At 35.4% G+C, this 16,339-nt stretch overlaps 1 protein-coding gene across 4 annotated transcripts in view; it reads right to left on the reverse strand.

Moving 5' to 3' along the window:
* The window catches only part of LAMA2 (laminin subunit alpha 2), a 622,674-nt gene that overhangs the window by 242,057 nt on the left and 364,278 nt on the right, over positions 1-16,339 (reverse strand). For all 4 annotated transcript variants that reach the window (XM_033235504.1, XM_033235503.1, XM_033235507.1 and 1 more), the window contains exons 17-18: positions 13,161-13,288; positions 4,104-4,190 (exon numbers count right to left, since the gene is read on the reverse strand). In XM_033235504.1, the coding sequence (XP_033091395.1) occupies positions 4,104-4,190; positions 13,161-13,288 (215 nt within the window). The remainder of the gene's footprint in view (positions 1-4,103; positions 4,191-13,160; positions 13,289-16,339) is intronic.

Consider the following 16,339-nt stretch of genomic DNA (forward strand, 5'->3'; position numbering starts at 1 on the left):
ACAGTATTGGCAAAGGCACAGAAGAGGGTGGCTGCTGTATAAAGGGGCGTGGCTGTAACGCTGTGTTCTTACTTCCTCCCATTTGACATAATCAGCAAAAGACCGAGGGTGTTTGCCTGCTCAAATGGCGCCTTTTGCAAGTTGGAAGAAAGTGTTCTCTCTAGACACATGCAGAAAAAGTAAAGAGACAGTGGACACAGCTAGACACCCAGGGACTTCATGGAAAAGAACAGGGCAGACTGGATTCAAGCCCTCAATCTTCCCCTTCCCTGAGGGCCTTTGTGCAGTGTACAAACTGCACAACCACATATGAGTGGCCTCTTGACACCTCAGTTGGAGTCGCAGTTTTGCTAACGGCACTAGCAAGTAGGTATAACTGCCCCCCCGCCCGCCGTTATTTCTGTAGCCCATGCTCTGCATTCAGGACCCAAAGGCACAAGGAGACTCAGAAATGCGTAGAAGGTCTCAAGAGCGTAGTGATCAGAGGGGTGATTAGATTTGATTCCAATTCAGACATTCTGAAGCAGACAAAAACTAAATGGGATTTTGGGACTGAAGTTTAAGAAACGAAAAGGAATTTCTTCGATACCTGATATGAATCTTGAGGATAAAACTGTAGGTGAATTTTCAAAATATTAAGCAATTGGATTTAAATACCTTCCATATTTTCAGTGGCAACTGTGAAATTAGTCCTGGCTTTTGACCCCTCTCTCCTCACCTAGGGAGGAGTTGTTAAAAATTTGCCAGCTGGGGAGTGGGGAGGGCTTAAGAAGTCTATGTATCCCATTAAGTTTCATGTTGTCCTATAGAACCCACCAGGTGAACTTGCACAGGCTTTTTGAAATGCCTTCTCCATAATGTATAACATGTGGCTGAGGTTACAGACTTATTCTGAAAGTATCTTAGTGTCCGATCAGGCAGGTATCCTCAGCATTTAACTAACTTTTAGCTCAATATTCTTTTTAATTGCTCTTGATGCTCTAATGCTTACCTAATCCTTTGTAGCCCTTCAAGATACTGTTTCTTTGTTAATTTTTTTCTCCTCTTGTCCAGATGATAAAAGTCTAGAATCTTAGCAAACGTGCCTTGATGAATACCTTCTCCCCTCACTCTCTGACTCTTCTTTTTCCTTTGTTTAAAACATTCCCCAGCAAAGCAGTGATACCTCAAAAATAGTGGTGTTTTGGCCATAAGTGAATGTTTTCCAAGCTGTAACTAGTGTTCTGCTTGTGACAGAATACCAGTCCATGTTTTGTTGTATCTTGTTTGGCCACTCTCCTGTTCACTGCTTTTCTTCACCCCCTCAATTCAAGAAGCAAGGCCATCTTATGCTACATGTCTGAGTGAAGGGATTTGACAGGGCAGAAGGCAGAGACATAGGAATCTTCCAGACTCCAAGCTCTGAAAGCCACCAGTTCCATGAATGTTGCTCATCTTCTTCCAAATAGAAAATGGGATGGAGCTGGAAAAATGATGATGGTAGAGATGTTGGTGTGTCTTTGTGTGGAATGAAATAAGCTGAATGATTCCTGTGCCCCCAAGAATGGAATGAAAGTAGTTGGGAGGCTTTCTAGACCTGAAAGGAAAGGTAATTAGGAGGACAGGAAAAAAGGGATAGGTCAGCAGAAACATGCTCGGGTGAAATGCTCAGCACTGGCTGGCCCTACCATATGTCCCCTTGCTCAACACACTCACAGACATTATACCCTCCCTTCTACCCTTGCATAACAAGGCCTTTGGTACTAGGTAAACTTAATAGAACTTTGATTCAAGCTTGGAGAGAGGACAAGAAAGCAACTTGAAAAGGGCTCAGATTATGTTTCTAAGCCCTCACAGGTCCTACATATAGAGAAAGGGGTCTCAAAATATATATTAAATTGTGATAAAGACTATAAAGTTATAACTGTTGTCCCACCTGAGCTGTAGTCTGAGATATATTCCTGCTATATAGTTAAAGCAGAGAGTTTATGGCCACATAAGTTTAGGAAATGCTGAGCTAAACAAACTGAACAGATTTCTTCATTACACAGTGTAGGACATGCCAGAACTTTTAACATGCAAATGGATGCTTCCCAAACTTATGTGATCACAGAATTCTTCATTCCAGGAACATCTACAATTTGGGAAATGTTGCTTTAGTTTTTAAATTCTGGTCTTATTTGGATGATGTGCATAAGCTGATCACACAAATCATTTACAGAATGGTTTTGATTACAAGATTTTCAATGCAACCAGTGTCTCCTCCTTACCCTGACCCTTATCTTCCCTCTCCTCTACTTCAACAGGCACATCTCAAACAAAAAATGTTTCCCTCACATTTTAGATCTATCTAAGGAGTTCTTTTGACTCACATAAATACAATGAAATTATAAATTTTGAATATTCCTGGAAAACCCTAACCTAAATTCTGGCTAGAAAAATATGGTATCAGTTGTGGAAAAACTTGAGCTGGAAATAAGATATGCCATTCATTACACTGCATATGCATGTTGCCATCTTCTGAATCAGTTTAATAGAGATTTTAGACAGAAAATCATGCTTTCTGTCAGGTATTTCGTTCCTTGGTGATTTTTGCTATTCAAATAGAATTCTCTGAAGAATATATGCAACCATCCTCACTTGCATTAAAGAAAGATGTGAGGTGCTGAGGGCAAGGATGGGAAAATGCATATATTTATATCCAATGTCTAGCCCTGTACCCAGCACATGGTAGTTGCTAAACAGATGTTTGTTAAGTAAAATGTAGGGTTTTAAATTATAGATGGTTCAGAAACTATTGTCTAACATGTATAGGGAGTATAGTACATAAAGCAGAGCAATATAAATATATCAGAGATTATTCTCACCTAGATAAGTGGATTTAATAGCCTTGTATGACAGAGCAGCTGTCATTTTCCAGTTGCTTAAAAAAGGCTGCCTGTAGTGAACTGGGGGGTTTAAGCACTTGATGTAAATCTGTCTTGGCAATGATATGCTCTCCTATTATAGTAAGTAATATGCACATGCCTTTCTTTAAACACACACACAGACACACACACAATTAAAGATATCTAGTTTCTTGATTGCAAATAAATGCTGCTTGTTTCATTTTTTTTTTTTCTTACATTCCTAATTTACAGATGCTTCCATACTCACAAATAGTACTTGTTGCTGCTAGGAACTGTCACTGGCAGTATGTCCACAGACTGCTAGTCGCTAGCTAAATTCTCTCTGGGTGATAGGCTCCTGCTTCATTAATTTTATGCATCCTGGTTGAAACAGGGGTGATAGCTGCCAAGATGACAGGAAAAGACGGGCAAAAACAGCCCTCTTCAAGGTTAGCCTCAGTGATGATGAGTGAAAGCAGGTCACTTCCTTTGCACCCCTCCCTCCCAGGAAGGGTAGCAGCAGGGACATTTCCAGTGCTGAAACCAGAGGGAGGTTTTTGTGTTTGGCAATGACGTCAAGGGGGAAGTTTGTATCATGTTTATGCTGAGGCTGAATATATAGAAGAATTATTTCTTCAAAAACATCTCAGGAGGAAATATAATCACACAAATCACATAAAATAATACTATTGTTTCCACTGCAAAGCAACCCAGTAAAATCAACAGGAATTAAAATACTGGTTTAGGAGTAATTAGAAGAGGATACAAATCATGATAATAAATTACATTTTGTTTCTATTTTCAAGTATATTTAAAGTAAATTATGAACCACTTGGTGAACTATGAACTATGCATTTAAGCTACATTTTAAGGACAAAAAGTTAATTATGAAAAATAAATGGTGCCAACATAGACAGCAAGATAAATCTTAAAGTGCATGACTTTCCACTTGAGCAATACTTTCTACAAAGATTGTAGGTTAATACTTAACCTTTAAGATTAAAACATTAATCAGATATTCTCTGAGTGAATGAAGATTTATGAAGCAATTTCTGAAAAATAAATAAATTACAAAAATATAATGCATTTGTTTGACAAGCGTGTTGAGAAACTTTATTTCACCTCATTGAGTGTGGCCATTTTTCTCCAAAGGATGATGCAAAGGATGATTGTATCTGTGGTTTTATAACTCCCAAGGTAGAAATCATTTTGCAAGACAGTGCAGTACACGCTTACCTCTCACAGCGTGGTCCTGTGTACCCGACAGGGCATCCATCACAGATCAATCCAAGACTCCGGTCTAAATGGCACGTTGGGCTAAAGCTACGTTGATATTGTTGTGGAAAACAGGGACAAGGAAGAAGCACATACACAAAGTCGTTAGCAGCATTTTCTCATTTCTCTCTCCACTACTGCTCTGACAAAAGAGTACAGGCTGGTCATTCTCACCCCAGAGATGGAGATGAGGGTCTGGCCAATGGAGGATGAAATGACATTGCTGTTTCTGCAGACGTGAATATAGCCCAGTGGAGAGCAGTATCCCTGTGACATGTTATTAACTGACTTTCGACTGCTCTGGGTCGTGATCATCAGTAACAAGTGGGAATGTAGAGCTGCTTTTTAGAAATTCCTCCAGGCCTGGTATATATGCAGCCTCACATACTTTCTTCTCCAGCCAAATCCCTCTGACTTTGAAGCAGCCTGAAGAAATTTGTTAGAGATTTTGGAAATCTCAGTATGTGGCAGTGGTGGCGGCAGTTCTTCCTTCTTCAGCCACTGCCATAGTGGGGCATGCCTGTGTGCAGGCTGTGGCATGTGCTTCCTTGCAGGTATGCCCTCACACTGATGGAATCCTCAGGAAAGCTTTCAGAAGAGATCAAATGTGCATATTCTACCTCAACTTATCATAAACCTCAACAAACAAAAGCAACCTTGCCATCTCATACCTTCGGGCATGTTTCAAAGTTCACTTCTCTCTTTGCACATAGTTCTAATTTGGGTCTGAAGTAATAGAGCTGAACACCAGATGAAGAACCAGCAGAGAACTCAGGTGCTAGTTTTAGCCTTCAACAACATGTTTCACTCCAGTCATGCTTCTTTGCCTTGTGAGAGGCACCTCTCATACATGAACCCTTACCCCAAGATTGACACACGGTAATGTGGTTCTCGACTGGCTCTCTGAAGGGCCATCAACCATTTTGAATTCTGTAAGATCTGCTGTGCTACCATTTCAAAGGGAAATGCCCTCAATTAATCCTTCTCTTATTATGTTTTCCCTAAGTAGATTTATTTTCTATTATATGTGACAGGGCAATTCAATAGAGGCTTGCTTGATGGCTAAATGAATTAAAGAAAGAACAACAAATTAAACATTGCAAGTCCTGATTTCATCCTGCTCCTGACACTTGAATTACTTCGAAATACTTTCTTAACTTCGGTGCAGATCAGATCATGAATGCTATTTCTGAATGATATTTCTCTAGCTTAACTCTGGGTAGTTCTGCAAAGATTTAATAGTTCTTCTCATTTTTGGGATACTAGCAAGATATTAGGACCAGGTAAGTCTACGTTTTAAACATTTCAGCTCAGTGGAAAGTCTACATGAATCTGCTGGGTCAAGGAGAGAAAACCTGGTCTGGGATGCTTTGAATTTATAAATATTATCTGGATCAAAGATTCCACATTAAGGAGTTATGGTAGCTGTCATGAACAGCAGACAAGACATACCCAGCGTGTGCACTGCGAGTAAAGAACCTCCTTTTATAAAGCATCCTGTACTTTGCTACACATGATCAAAAGACAGTTTACTACGGGTGATTTTCTTGACAGGATTGCACTGAAGACGCGCAGGTTAAAATACCCCCTCTATAGGACTACACTGATTGAAAGAAAACTATACCAATTATTTTTTATAATCCTATATCAGTTTGTCATAACTTGTGTCAATGGTTGTTGACAAGGCTTCTGAAAATTTTAAAATATTTTATTTTATTTGAGACAGAGTCTTGCTCTGTTGCCCAGGCTGGAATGCAGTGGTGCGGTCTTGACTCACTGAAACCTCTGCCACCTGGGTTCAAGCGATTCTCCTGTCTCAGCCTCCTGAGTAGCTGGTATTACATGCGGGTGCTACCACACCTGACTAATTTTTGTATTTTTAGTAGAAATGGGGTCTCACCATATTTGCCAGGCTGGTCTTGAACTCCTGACCTCAAGTGATCCACCTGCCTTGGCCCCCCAAAAGTGCTAGGATTACAGGTATGAGCCACTGCACCCCACACTTTAAACCTATTCATAAAATAGACTTCAAATTCTTAAATGCATTCACATGTCAGTTAAAAGCAACGTAAGTAAAGTAAAAGGTGTTCACTGACAAAAATCAACACTTTTTCAAGAAAAAAATTAAGCAATAAAAATATGTCAGATTTGACTAGCTCCTTACAGTTCAGAATACATTTACAATTTTACCACATTTTCACAAAATCCTATGAGCTGGTTAGGGCAGGCACAGTTTTTCTTAACCAAAGTCATATACAAAATTTCCAGGAGAATTTAGTATGGGATCTAGGACTTTAGATTCTTAAGGTGATATTCTCTACTTCCTATAACCAACTGTCATTGAAACCTACTGGTAAGAATTAAGTAAGTTTAGGTTTCTAGTAATGTAGATACTTGACATAATGCATCCAAATAAAACATTCTCATAAAATATATCTGTATTTGTGCTTTGATATTCTTTCAACAACATAAACTGAAGATTCTCTCTCTTATTGCTGTAATTGCAGTTACTGCTATGGCAGAAGATGGCATTCAACAACAAAAATAAAATTAGAATGAGAAATAAAACATGCACAGTAAAAAACGTCTACAGAATTTGCATTGGCAAATGCAGTGACTTAGCACTGATTTTGGCCAAGATATGAAGCTAATTGTTCCGTGATACAAAGAGGAAATTTTGAGATCATCACTGAGTTCAAGTGATTCCAAGATTATGTCATTTATCTCTAATTGGCTAGCTCCACACCAGCAGAGAATGTTCTTCATCCTGGATTATCCAAACCACGCCACAGGAAACACAGAAAAGCCAAGAGCAGCAGGCATTTTCCACAAATAGGGGAGGAAGGGAAGCTGTTATTGGGATAACCAATAAGAAGCTGGACATGAAAATAATCCCTCTTAATGGTTGAATATACACTTTTATTTTTATAAGGATCTACTTATAAGTATGTATATATGTATGCATATATGTATGTGTACATATACGTGTATACATGTGACTATGTATGTCAACATATGCATGTATGTTTATGCATGTACATGCATACATACAGAAACAATCAATCTTGTTCTAAAAATAATTTAATTCTATCTGTCAAAATATATGCATTAAGAATAAAGCAAGGTTAAAGATAAAAAAACTAAAAAAAAGATAAACTCAAGGGTGTATTTAGAATTCAAACTGCATGTTATAAGGTATGTCCATTTGATAATGGTGGATCAGCATTTGGCCTTGAGGTTTTTCACAGCTAATGCAAAAGTGAACAATCAACAGGTAAACAATTCAGAGCAGCCAGAAGACAAAAACAAACCAGTTGCTCAATAGAAGCTCAACAATTCCTGATTATCAGACATTAGGGAAACTTCTCCTGTGGGTCCTGAAATTCAGTTCCAACATAAAATGCTCCCACAGAGAGTTAATCCAATACTCTAAAATAAAATTAAACTCATATTAAGTAAATGTGTGAGAATATTTTGTGTCTTTAACTGTCATGCATTTGAAATAAAACATAAGGAATTGCTTCTTGAGACTGTGATGTCATATAAAACAACCACTCCTTTAATCATGAGCATAAAATTAAAACTTCCATCATGAGGGTTGGAGAATCAGGGCATGTTCTGTATTTGCATATAGAGGAGATCAGGACTCCTTTCAACTCATTATCATCTTGGGTAGGAAAAGAAACCATTCTGAGTGGCTACACAATGTCAGTGGAGAAGCTGCCGATGAGGGTAATGAGACTATCCACACATAACTGAGAAGGGGCAGAGGACTGAGAGGAAGAGGAGAAAAAGAAAAAAATCATTTACTTCATGATTTTGGTGTTAGCTTCATACATTTCTGAAGTTTCTCTCTAAGTTTTTTCTTCTTCAGTTCGATGATCTCTCCTACTTATTCCCAGAAGAATCATTAAGCAAACACTTATTTCTTTAATTACCTTTAAGTACTATGAAATCTGATTTAATCTCCACAATTGGATTTTTTAATTAGACTTGATTTATTTTCTAAGTATGCCTTGAATGATATATTTCTCTAAACCTGTTTCTCATCCATTCTGCAAAATGGAATAATATGATTGATTTGATAAACCCTTTTATACTGAAAAAGTATGAAAGCATAGTGTCATAATAAATTATAGATAAAATTTACTAATTTGTCAAAAAGTTTGCCTTTTTTTTTTTTTACAAATTTTTAAACAAATTAAGGTATGTTGATTTAACGTTTAAGGTATTTAGTTAATAGTTAAAGAATTAAATCTGCAGTTTTCGCATCCTGTTGTAGCCCCTTACATTAACATACCTGTTAATATAACTGTAACTATGTAGCATAGTTAACATAACTCTTGCCAAACAGTGAAGATTTACTGATTTTTACAGTGAACATTTACAGTTTGTCTGACATTAAATTCTATTGATTTTTTTTTTTTTTTTTTTTTTTTTGCTTCTTTTCAATGTTTCTGTAATTGTTTCTATTACTGGAGCCCCAGTGGAAGAAGCACAGAGAGGTGAGTCAAAGTATATGAGTTCCAATATTGGTTCTGCCACAAGCAAGCTGTATAGTCACTACCAAGGCATTTAATTTCTCTGAACTTTAGTTTTTTCCTTTGTTATATGGAACCAGGAAGACCCATCATAATCTCCCATGTGGACATAAAACAATGTGTAGGAAAGAGTACTAAAGCATCTAGAGCATTCCCAGTTTTCTAGAGAATATGGTTAAATTGGATGTTTCCTTAAATTTACCTGTTGTCTTGGAATATATTTCTCTATATTAATTTTAACAAGATGCATTCAATATGATCTCAAGGTCAACTTAAATTTGAGTTTCATTCTTTCAAAAACTTAAATTTCAGCATTCCTGACCCACACAAGGCAGTAGTATTTACAATGATATTAGTAGACAGAACTTATTGAGGGCCTACCTCTGCCCAGCCTTGTGCCAATACTGTCTTTTATTATATAAATGATGAAAATCTATAACAACTTCAATAATATTATATTTTCAAACACATCCTAAGTATTCAAAGGCAGAGATTCACATGTCTCTTTCATATTTTATTTAACCTATAAGCTACATAATGCCAGAAATTAGTGAATATAAACATTTGGAATACTTAAACATTTTTATTTGCTTCTCTCCAGATAAATTTTACTGCCTAGTTGCAATCTATAGCTAGAATAGATACATCAACAAGATGAGAAGGCCAAGCACAGTGACCACTGTAAATAGTTGATGAAGTTGATATATATGTATAATTTAAATATTATATGCTTGTCTGTATTCATACATCATAATAATTACACCAATCTATCTCTATCTTCTTACACATTTGATTTATTTAGCAATATTATCTAAGAAATTTGGAGCCAAAATGCTTGTGATCTATAAGATTTATGACCAGGGATTAAACAGATAAATCACCAAGGTAAAACTATCACTAAGCTTTAGACTTCCCATGAAGGTTGCGGCAACCTTTAGCTCTTTTTTTTTTTCCTCTGAATAACCCATGGAAATTAAAATCCCATCTTCAGGATTATGTGCACATATTCAATTCATATCTCAGAGTCTCTAGCTCACATTATAACAGTAATGTTTTTTACAAAACCTTTTTAAAAAGGCTAGTTTCCCTAGGTCAGTAAGTGTCTTGTTTACTGATTTTTTTTAAACATTTCAGGTTGTTAGATGAAAACAGATTTTTCTCATCACAGTTGTGCAGTTAAACTATGATAATTTTCTAGTTGTTTTAAATGTAAAATTGTTTTAAATTGTTTTAAATGTAAAAGACATTATAATCCTATCACAAAACTTCTAGGATTTATAAACTAAGTGAATTATCACTGCCCTCCCTTTCTGCTTGTTAAAATACTACATTGAAAGCTGGAATTTAAAATAGATTGCTACTCTAGTCCCAATTCTATTACTAAAAATAAAATTATTATTTAGTAATTTGCTAGTTTTAATATTTTATAATATTAATATTTGATAATTTGCTAATTATAATATTTACTAGTATTGTTAATTACTTACTCTAAGTGAAAGCACTTTGAAAATGGAAGAATCCTTAAATACTTGCCGTTACTGGTATTGCTATCACTGTGTTATCTGCATTTTTAAAAATCAGGATCAACATAATTATACCAAATTGGAATACACATCTTTTAGGAAATAACATTATTGGACACTGGAACCCCAATCCCTTTGGCACTGATAGACTGTGTCTTAACGCTTGCAGACTTTCTTTTTCAGAAACAACAATTAGAACCCATTATCCAAGTAAATGCACAGCAAATAAAGAGACAACAATGGGTCATGAATGCCTATAATTATCCAAGCAAAATTATCTCCCTAATGTTTCCTCTGCATTTATAGTAAAATGTTGGTCAGACTTGAGGCTAAATCCATAGGGTTTACATACTCAATGAATTATATAATTATAATATGTATTCAGCTGGAATTCACATGGTACAATGAGCAGCCAGCTCTATTGGATTGATAGTGGTGCTAATGCTCTTGATATCTTGGCTGAGAAGGAGATGCAATACAAGTGGTCAGATAAAATCCTTCTGCTTTCCTCAAATGTATGTTAGTCATGAACAATGAGTTTCATGTAAATGAGAATGGTTAAGAGAATGCCATTCAGCCATGGTAAACGAGTAGGTCTTCCATTGGGTGATCTAACTCTTCACTTACATACCAGATTGCAGGTTTTTGTGTGATGTTGTGACTATCATAGACTTGAGTAGCCATTAATTATGAAGGAATATATTTCATTTGTTCTCCTATATTCATTATTTTCTAGTAGGTTTCTCTCTTGCCTTCTTCCTCTTCTCTAACATCCTTGATTGTTAAAGAATCTACAGCTTTGTGCTCATTCAGGCTCATGCCTTAAGCCCTGGAAATGTTCTGATCACTAATATACACTAACCAGTGGTCCCCAACATTTTTGGCACCAGGTACTCGTTTTGGAGACAATTTTGTCCACAGATGCAGGGGAGGAGTTTTGGGATAAAACTGTTCCACGTCAGATCATCAGGCATTAGTCAGACTCTCAAAAAGGGTATGCAACCTAGATCCCTCACAGGTGCAGTTCGCAATAGGGTTCGAGCTTCTATGAGAATCTAATGCCTGCCTGATCTGATAGGAGGCAGAGCTCAGGTGGTAACGTCCACCACTCACCTCTTGCTGGGCGGCCCGGTTCCTAACAGGCCATAGATGGTTGAGGACCCCTGCATTAACCCAACGTCTTATTTTCTCAAAACCTTGCTAGATAAATTGACTTATCTAATGAATTAATTATTGCTTTTAGTGTTATCACTTAAAATGCACTGTGTATTTTTTTTTAAAGTCTTCATTGAAGACTGTAGAGATTTGGAAAGCACATGGATTTTAAAACTAGAATTCCAACTCTGATACTTTAATGCTCTATGACTCTGAGCAGGTTAATAACAGTCAGCTCTTAGATTGGGTTCATCATATCCAGTCACAGTTTAGGTGGTTTACACATTTCAATTATGTCTTTCCCACATCAACCCTATGAGAGTCCTGTTATTATAACTAATGATGACAGAACTGAGGCACGGAGAGTTTCAGTGACTTGCCTAAAGTTGCACGGCTGGAAAGAATGGAACCCAGCATTTAAACCAAAGATTCTGGTTCTAGAATTGGCACCATAATGCCATTTTTCTACTAATAGTTTTCATTTCTTAATCTATAAAATGAGGATAATAATATCTACCTTACTGAGTTATAGCTGAAGGTGAAATGATACCAAATATAGTGTTTGGCCTAGAATATAGCAGTCTGCTTTTATTAAATAGTAGTGCTTTCTTTTCTTTTCCAAACAATGAGTAAGGTAAAAAATTCTGAGTAAAGAGGGTCATTGGGAGGATAAGGATTTCATGCGGATTGAACAGTAGGAAGAACAGTTCCAAGGAGAACATTTAAACTTAATGTCAGAATTATCTGAAAGTCTTTAGCTTATAGTATTCATTGAATCTAACAAAAGACCATTTTAATTAGGCGCATTCTGGGTAAGAGTTTGAAGTATGACCTACTTGATCACATCTTCACATTAAAGACTATAGCTGACAGATCTCCCTTAAAGATCACTGACAATTTTTGCTCTGTCAGTTATCACAGTGCCTAGAGATAGCTGGAAAGCGTACAACACGATATGAACTTCATTAAGCACTAAGCTCACCTTTAAGAGAGTTCTTCAGAAAAGAATCTCCTTTTATTTAAAAGTATAGTTATCTGTAATTGCTTTTGAGTAACAATTGTTGATTTTTTTCAACATAGTATCCCTATCCCAATTTAAGAACAAAACAGAATATTTTTGTTGGAGTGTGCTTAGCTGTTTACTTAGAGATGGCTGCCCTGAGGAAATGTGAATTCAAGCAGCTGGATATAGTATTCCCCTAAAAGGTAAGGAAATGAGGAAGTCAAGGGCTCTTTCTTGTTGCTGTGTGTTTTTTGAAAATCTGCTGTAAGGTGGTTGTTCTACGTAAACAACTGGAATTTTTTTAAAAAGAAGAGATAGGATGGATGCTTAAAAGTCAGTTAAATCAGCCCCTTCAGTTTACATTTTGAGAGGTTTATGACTTGCCCAAGATTCACAAAAAAATAGTGTATGGGTAGAATCCAAATTAGCTGTATTTGTATCCTTTTATTAAGGCATGAAGATGGGTATGTGTCTGTGTGTAGGTGTGTACATGCATGCACATGTATGTGTTTGTATAAATGTTTATGTTCTTTGGAATTGGTGTCAAAATTCTTTTTGAATTCTACTCTCAGATATTAAATCACCAAAACTAGAGCTAAAAAATTACAAATTCTTAGAAATCCTCATAGTTTTAAATACCTTAGGTTTGGAAAGTTCATATTATTTTCCTGAAAAAAATTCATGTCTGTGTTTATTATTTATTTACATGGGATAAGAGAAAGGGTATATTTGCTATGAAAAGTGTACTTGCAGAAATGGATGCTGAATTTATTCACGGGGTAAGTTTGTTACTTACTTATTGGATGGGATATTGAGTGGACAGGCACAGGGTTGACAGTCTTCAGAGGTTCCTTTAGTAGGATCGCCATAGAAACCAGGAAGACATTTATCACAATATGGGCCGCCTGTGTGATCCTTACAGTTCTGAGAAAGAAATGCGCATCAGAGTTTATTATTTTGGTGTCAAGGATCAACATGCTGCCAAAAATAGGTCTACAAAGTCATTAGTCTGCTCCCCACCAGCAAGAATATTTTTTCCATGTTAAATGGTCAATTTTATAGTAGGGAAATAGCATTGAAAGTTAATTTAATATCTAGCTTATAAACTACACACTAATTTCAGCATATGCATACCTACAAAAAGATGACTGAAATTCATTTTAATATTTTTCATTATGCAAATCTTACTTCATTTTTTCTTTAGTTTTTTCCTTAAGAAAATACATGATTGTGTGTGTGTGTGTGTGTGTGTGTGTGTGGTATGTAGTTACAGAGCACTAACGACATATGTTTAATGGAAATTGTAGCTGATTCTAGGTAAAAATCAATTGTTCAGCTTGAAATTGCTAATTTAATGGAGACTGTGGCTAGTCATACAAATCCTCTGGGGCTATGCCCTCTTAGCTCAGACATTAATTTTGGCCTCAGTGGACTCTGATGGCTTGGACAATGCACTACTGTATTACATCTGTGAGAAGCTTGCTTGACTCATAATCAAACATTTAGAAAACTGAAAAATTTTACACATCACATGCCAGTTTCATCAACTAAATGTGAATATATATTTCTGTAGTAACTGGTGATATTTGAAAATAGGCTTTTCTTTAAGTTATTTAAAATTCTTTCTGAAATTTATTTTTAACAAAACGTTTTAGAAGATAGCATTAAGGTCAACTTCACTATGAATAGTTGCCTTAATAATGCAGCATATTGGGATTTAATGGGCAAAACATGGAGAAAGATTTTTCCCCTGATTTGATTTTTGTTTTACTTCCCTTCAATTTTTAAGTTTAGCTAAACTAAGCTATTACTAAAGAATTGTTTTTTTAAATAAAATTATTTGCATGTTATCTCACTGATACAACTAAAATTATGTCTTCAAAGACTTAAGGGTTTTAAAAAATGGAATCAAAAAATTAACTATGCCTTAAACATGTTGAAAATGGTATTTCTAACATTCAACTGAAAATCTTGCATAATTAAGAGGGTTTTTTTTCCCAATTTTTGATTTAAAAGAGAAATAATATGTAGTTCTTACATTTTCTAATGTCACGTTTCATTAAATAAAAATCATCTTAAAACTCAAGTATTTTTGTAGTGGAAACCAGAAAATAGCATCAGACAACCTATATAATGGAAATCAAAACAAAAAGATGGAAACTTCACTCTGATGAATTGGTTATTTTTACAGGCGTCTTGTTACAAAAGCGCTTTACAAATTTTTGCTCACATTACATATCACAAGAACCATGAGAAGAAGCAAGCATGCAATCTTCCCATGTGACATTGAATACTTCTTGGCTTATTTCAAATGTACTTTGAGTTAAAATGTCTTTTTAATATAGACCTACACTATTGCAGAAGTTTAGATTTTGTTCTTTTGTCAAAAATATATTTCAGATAATTTATAATCAAATTTTAAAGCAAGCTAAGCATTCGTTCATAAATTTATTTTTCATGGTAAAAACCATACTATTAAATGCTCATGAAAAATAAATAAGAAGCTAAAATGTAGGGTCAACTGAACAGTAAGAATGCCTTTGATGAGCAACATTAAAATATTCTTCTCTTTGTATATTATATCAGAACTCACATACTCAAAATGGAATATCAGCACTTAGTTTTCAGTACTATTTTGGAGAAAGGGCACTTGAAAGTCAGTATATCCTACATGATCACCTATTTACTAGCTATGATGGAAAATTCAGGAAACACCAGATTCTGTCTTTATCATCAAGATGTCCACTGTTTGCCTCAAGATCGCTCTGTTATTTGAAAGAGACCTCCTATCTCTCTGTTCATGAAACAAAATCAGTAAAGTAGGTTTCATTAGTAGGATCTGTTCTCTCCCTTCTTTCTCTCAAAATTATGCTGAATGACACTGTTTTCTTCGTTAAAAAAGGCTTCTAGTTTTAGAAATGTCACATCACCAAATGGACCAATTTGCTTTCATCCTAATGAATTCAGCATGAACATTTGATTTGATTTTATCCTAATGAATTCAACATGAAATATGACTATAGAGAACATTATGAGTTTGGTATTATGACATAATTATTTTTGTCTTCTTAGGGTACGTAAAACAATTCCACGTCAGTTTTGGGCTGAATATTATTTCGTATTGCATGTTCGTAAAGTGTTTAAAGGTAACCCAATATTTTTCCCAAAGTACATTTTAAAAGACTTATGGCATAATTAAAATGAAAATCACTTAGTCTTTCTATTCATAAAAATGTCATTTCAAAAATCTACTGATCCACAAATTAAGACTCTCATGCTTTATAATGCAATGCAATTACACAAAATCTTATATAGAGAAAAGAGAAAGAGCATCAATAAACCTAAATGCCAAATTACACTGAAACGAGAGTCCTGAATTTTCATTTTGGATTTTTCCCAGAAGCTTTTAAGTAGAAGAGAAATGGGGGAAAATGAGCAAGAGAAAGATAGAATATTAAGAATTACAGATAACAGAGTCTGCCTTAAATTCTTCAGGGAAATGAGAGTGTGATATCCTCCTAAATTGGAACCATTTTAAATTGTGTTTCTGCAAGACTAATGAAATGAGAAGTGTTGTTTCAAGCTTCATGCCATGTCAGACAATATAAAACTAATGTGCCCTTGAGTTAATCAAAATGGTCTATTCAGTGTAATTCTCCAATCCTAAGACTTCTTAGCAGGATGGAAAGTGCTTTGCACTTTGTAAAGCCTATTTTCTGGTTAAAGCTTAGACTTAATTGTAAAGGAGAAGCAGCTCTGGTGAATATGTATTACATATTGTTTTTATTTTTAATCTACAAATGACGCTATGCATTTAGTTAAATTCTGAACATTTTAAATAAAAATATGCAGTATGTTTTCACTTTCAACATGAAGAAAACTTAATTATATTTCCTGTAAAGGTTTTATTTTATACTTTTCATGTTATGGGGATAAAAATTATTCTCTATTTTAAAAGTACACTGTACTTTCCAT

Source organism: Trachypithecus francoisi, unplaced genomic scaffold (assembly GCF_009764315.1).
Source record: "Trachypithecus francoisi isolate TF-2019V2 unplaced genomic scaffold, Tfra_2.0 Lachesis_group15, whole genome shotgun sequence".
NCBI classification, from domain to species: domain Eukaryota; kingdom Metazoa; phylum Chordata; class Mammalia; order Primates; family Cercopithecidae; genus Trachypithecus; species Trachypithecus francoisi.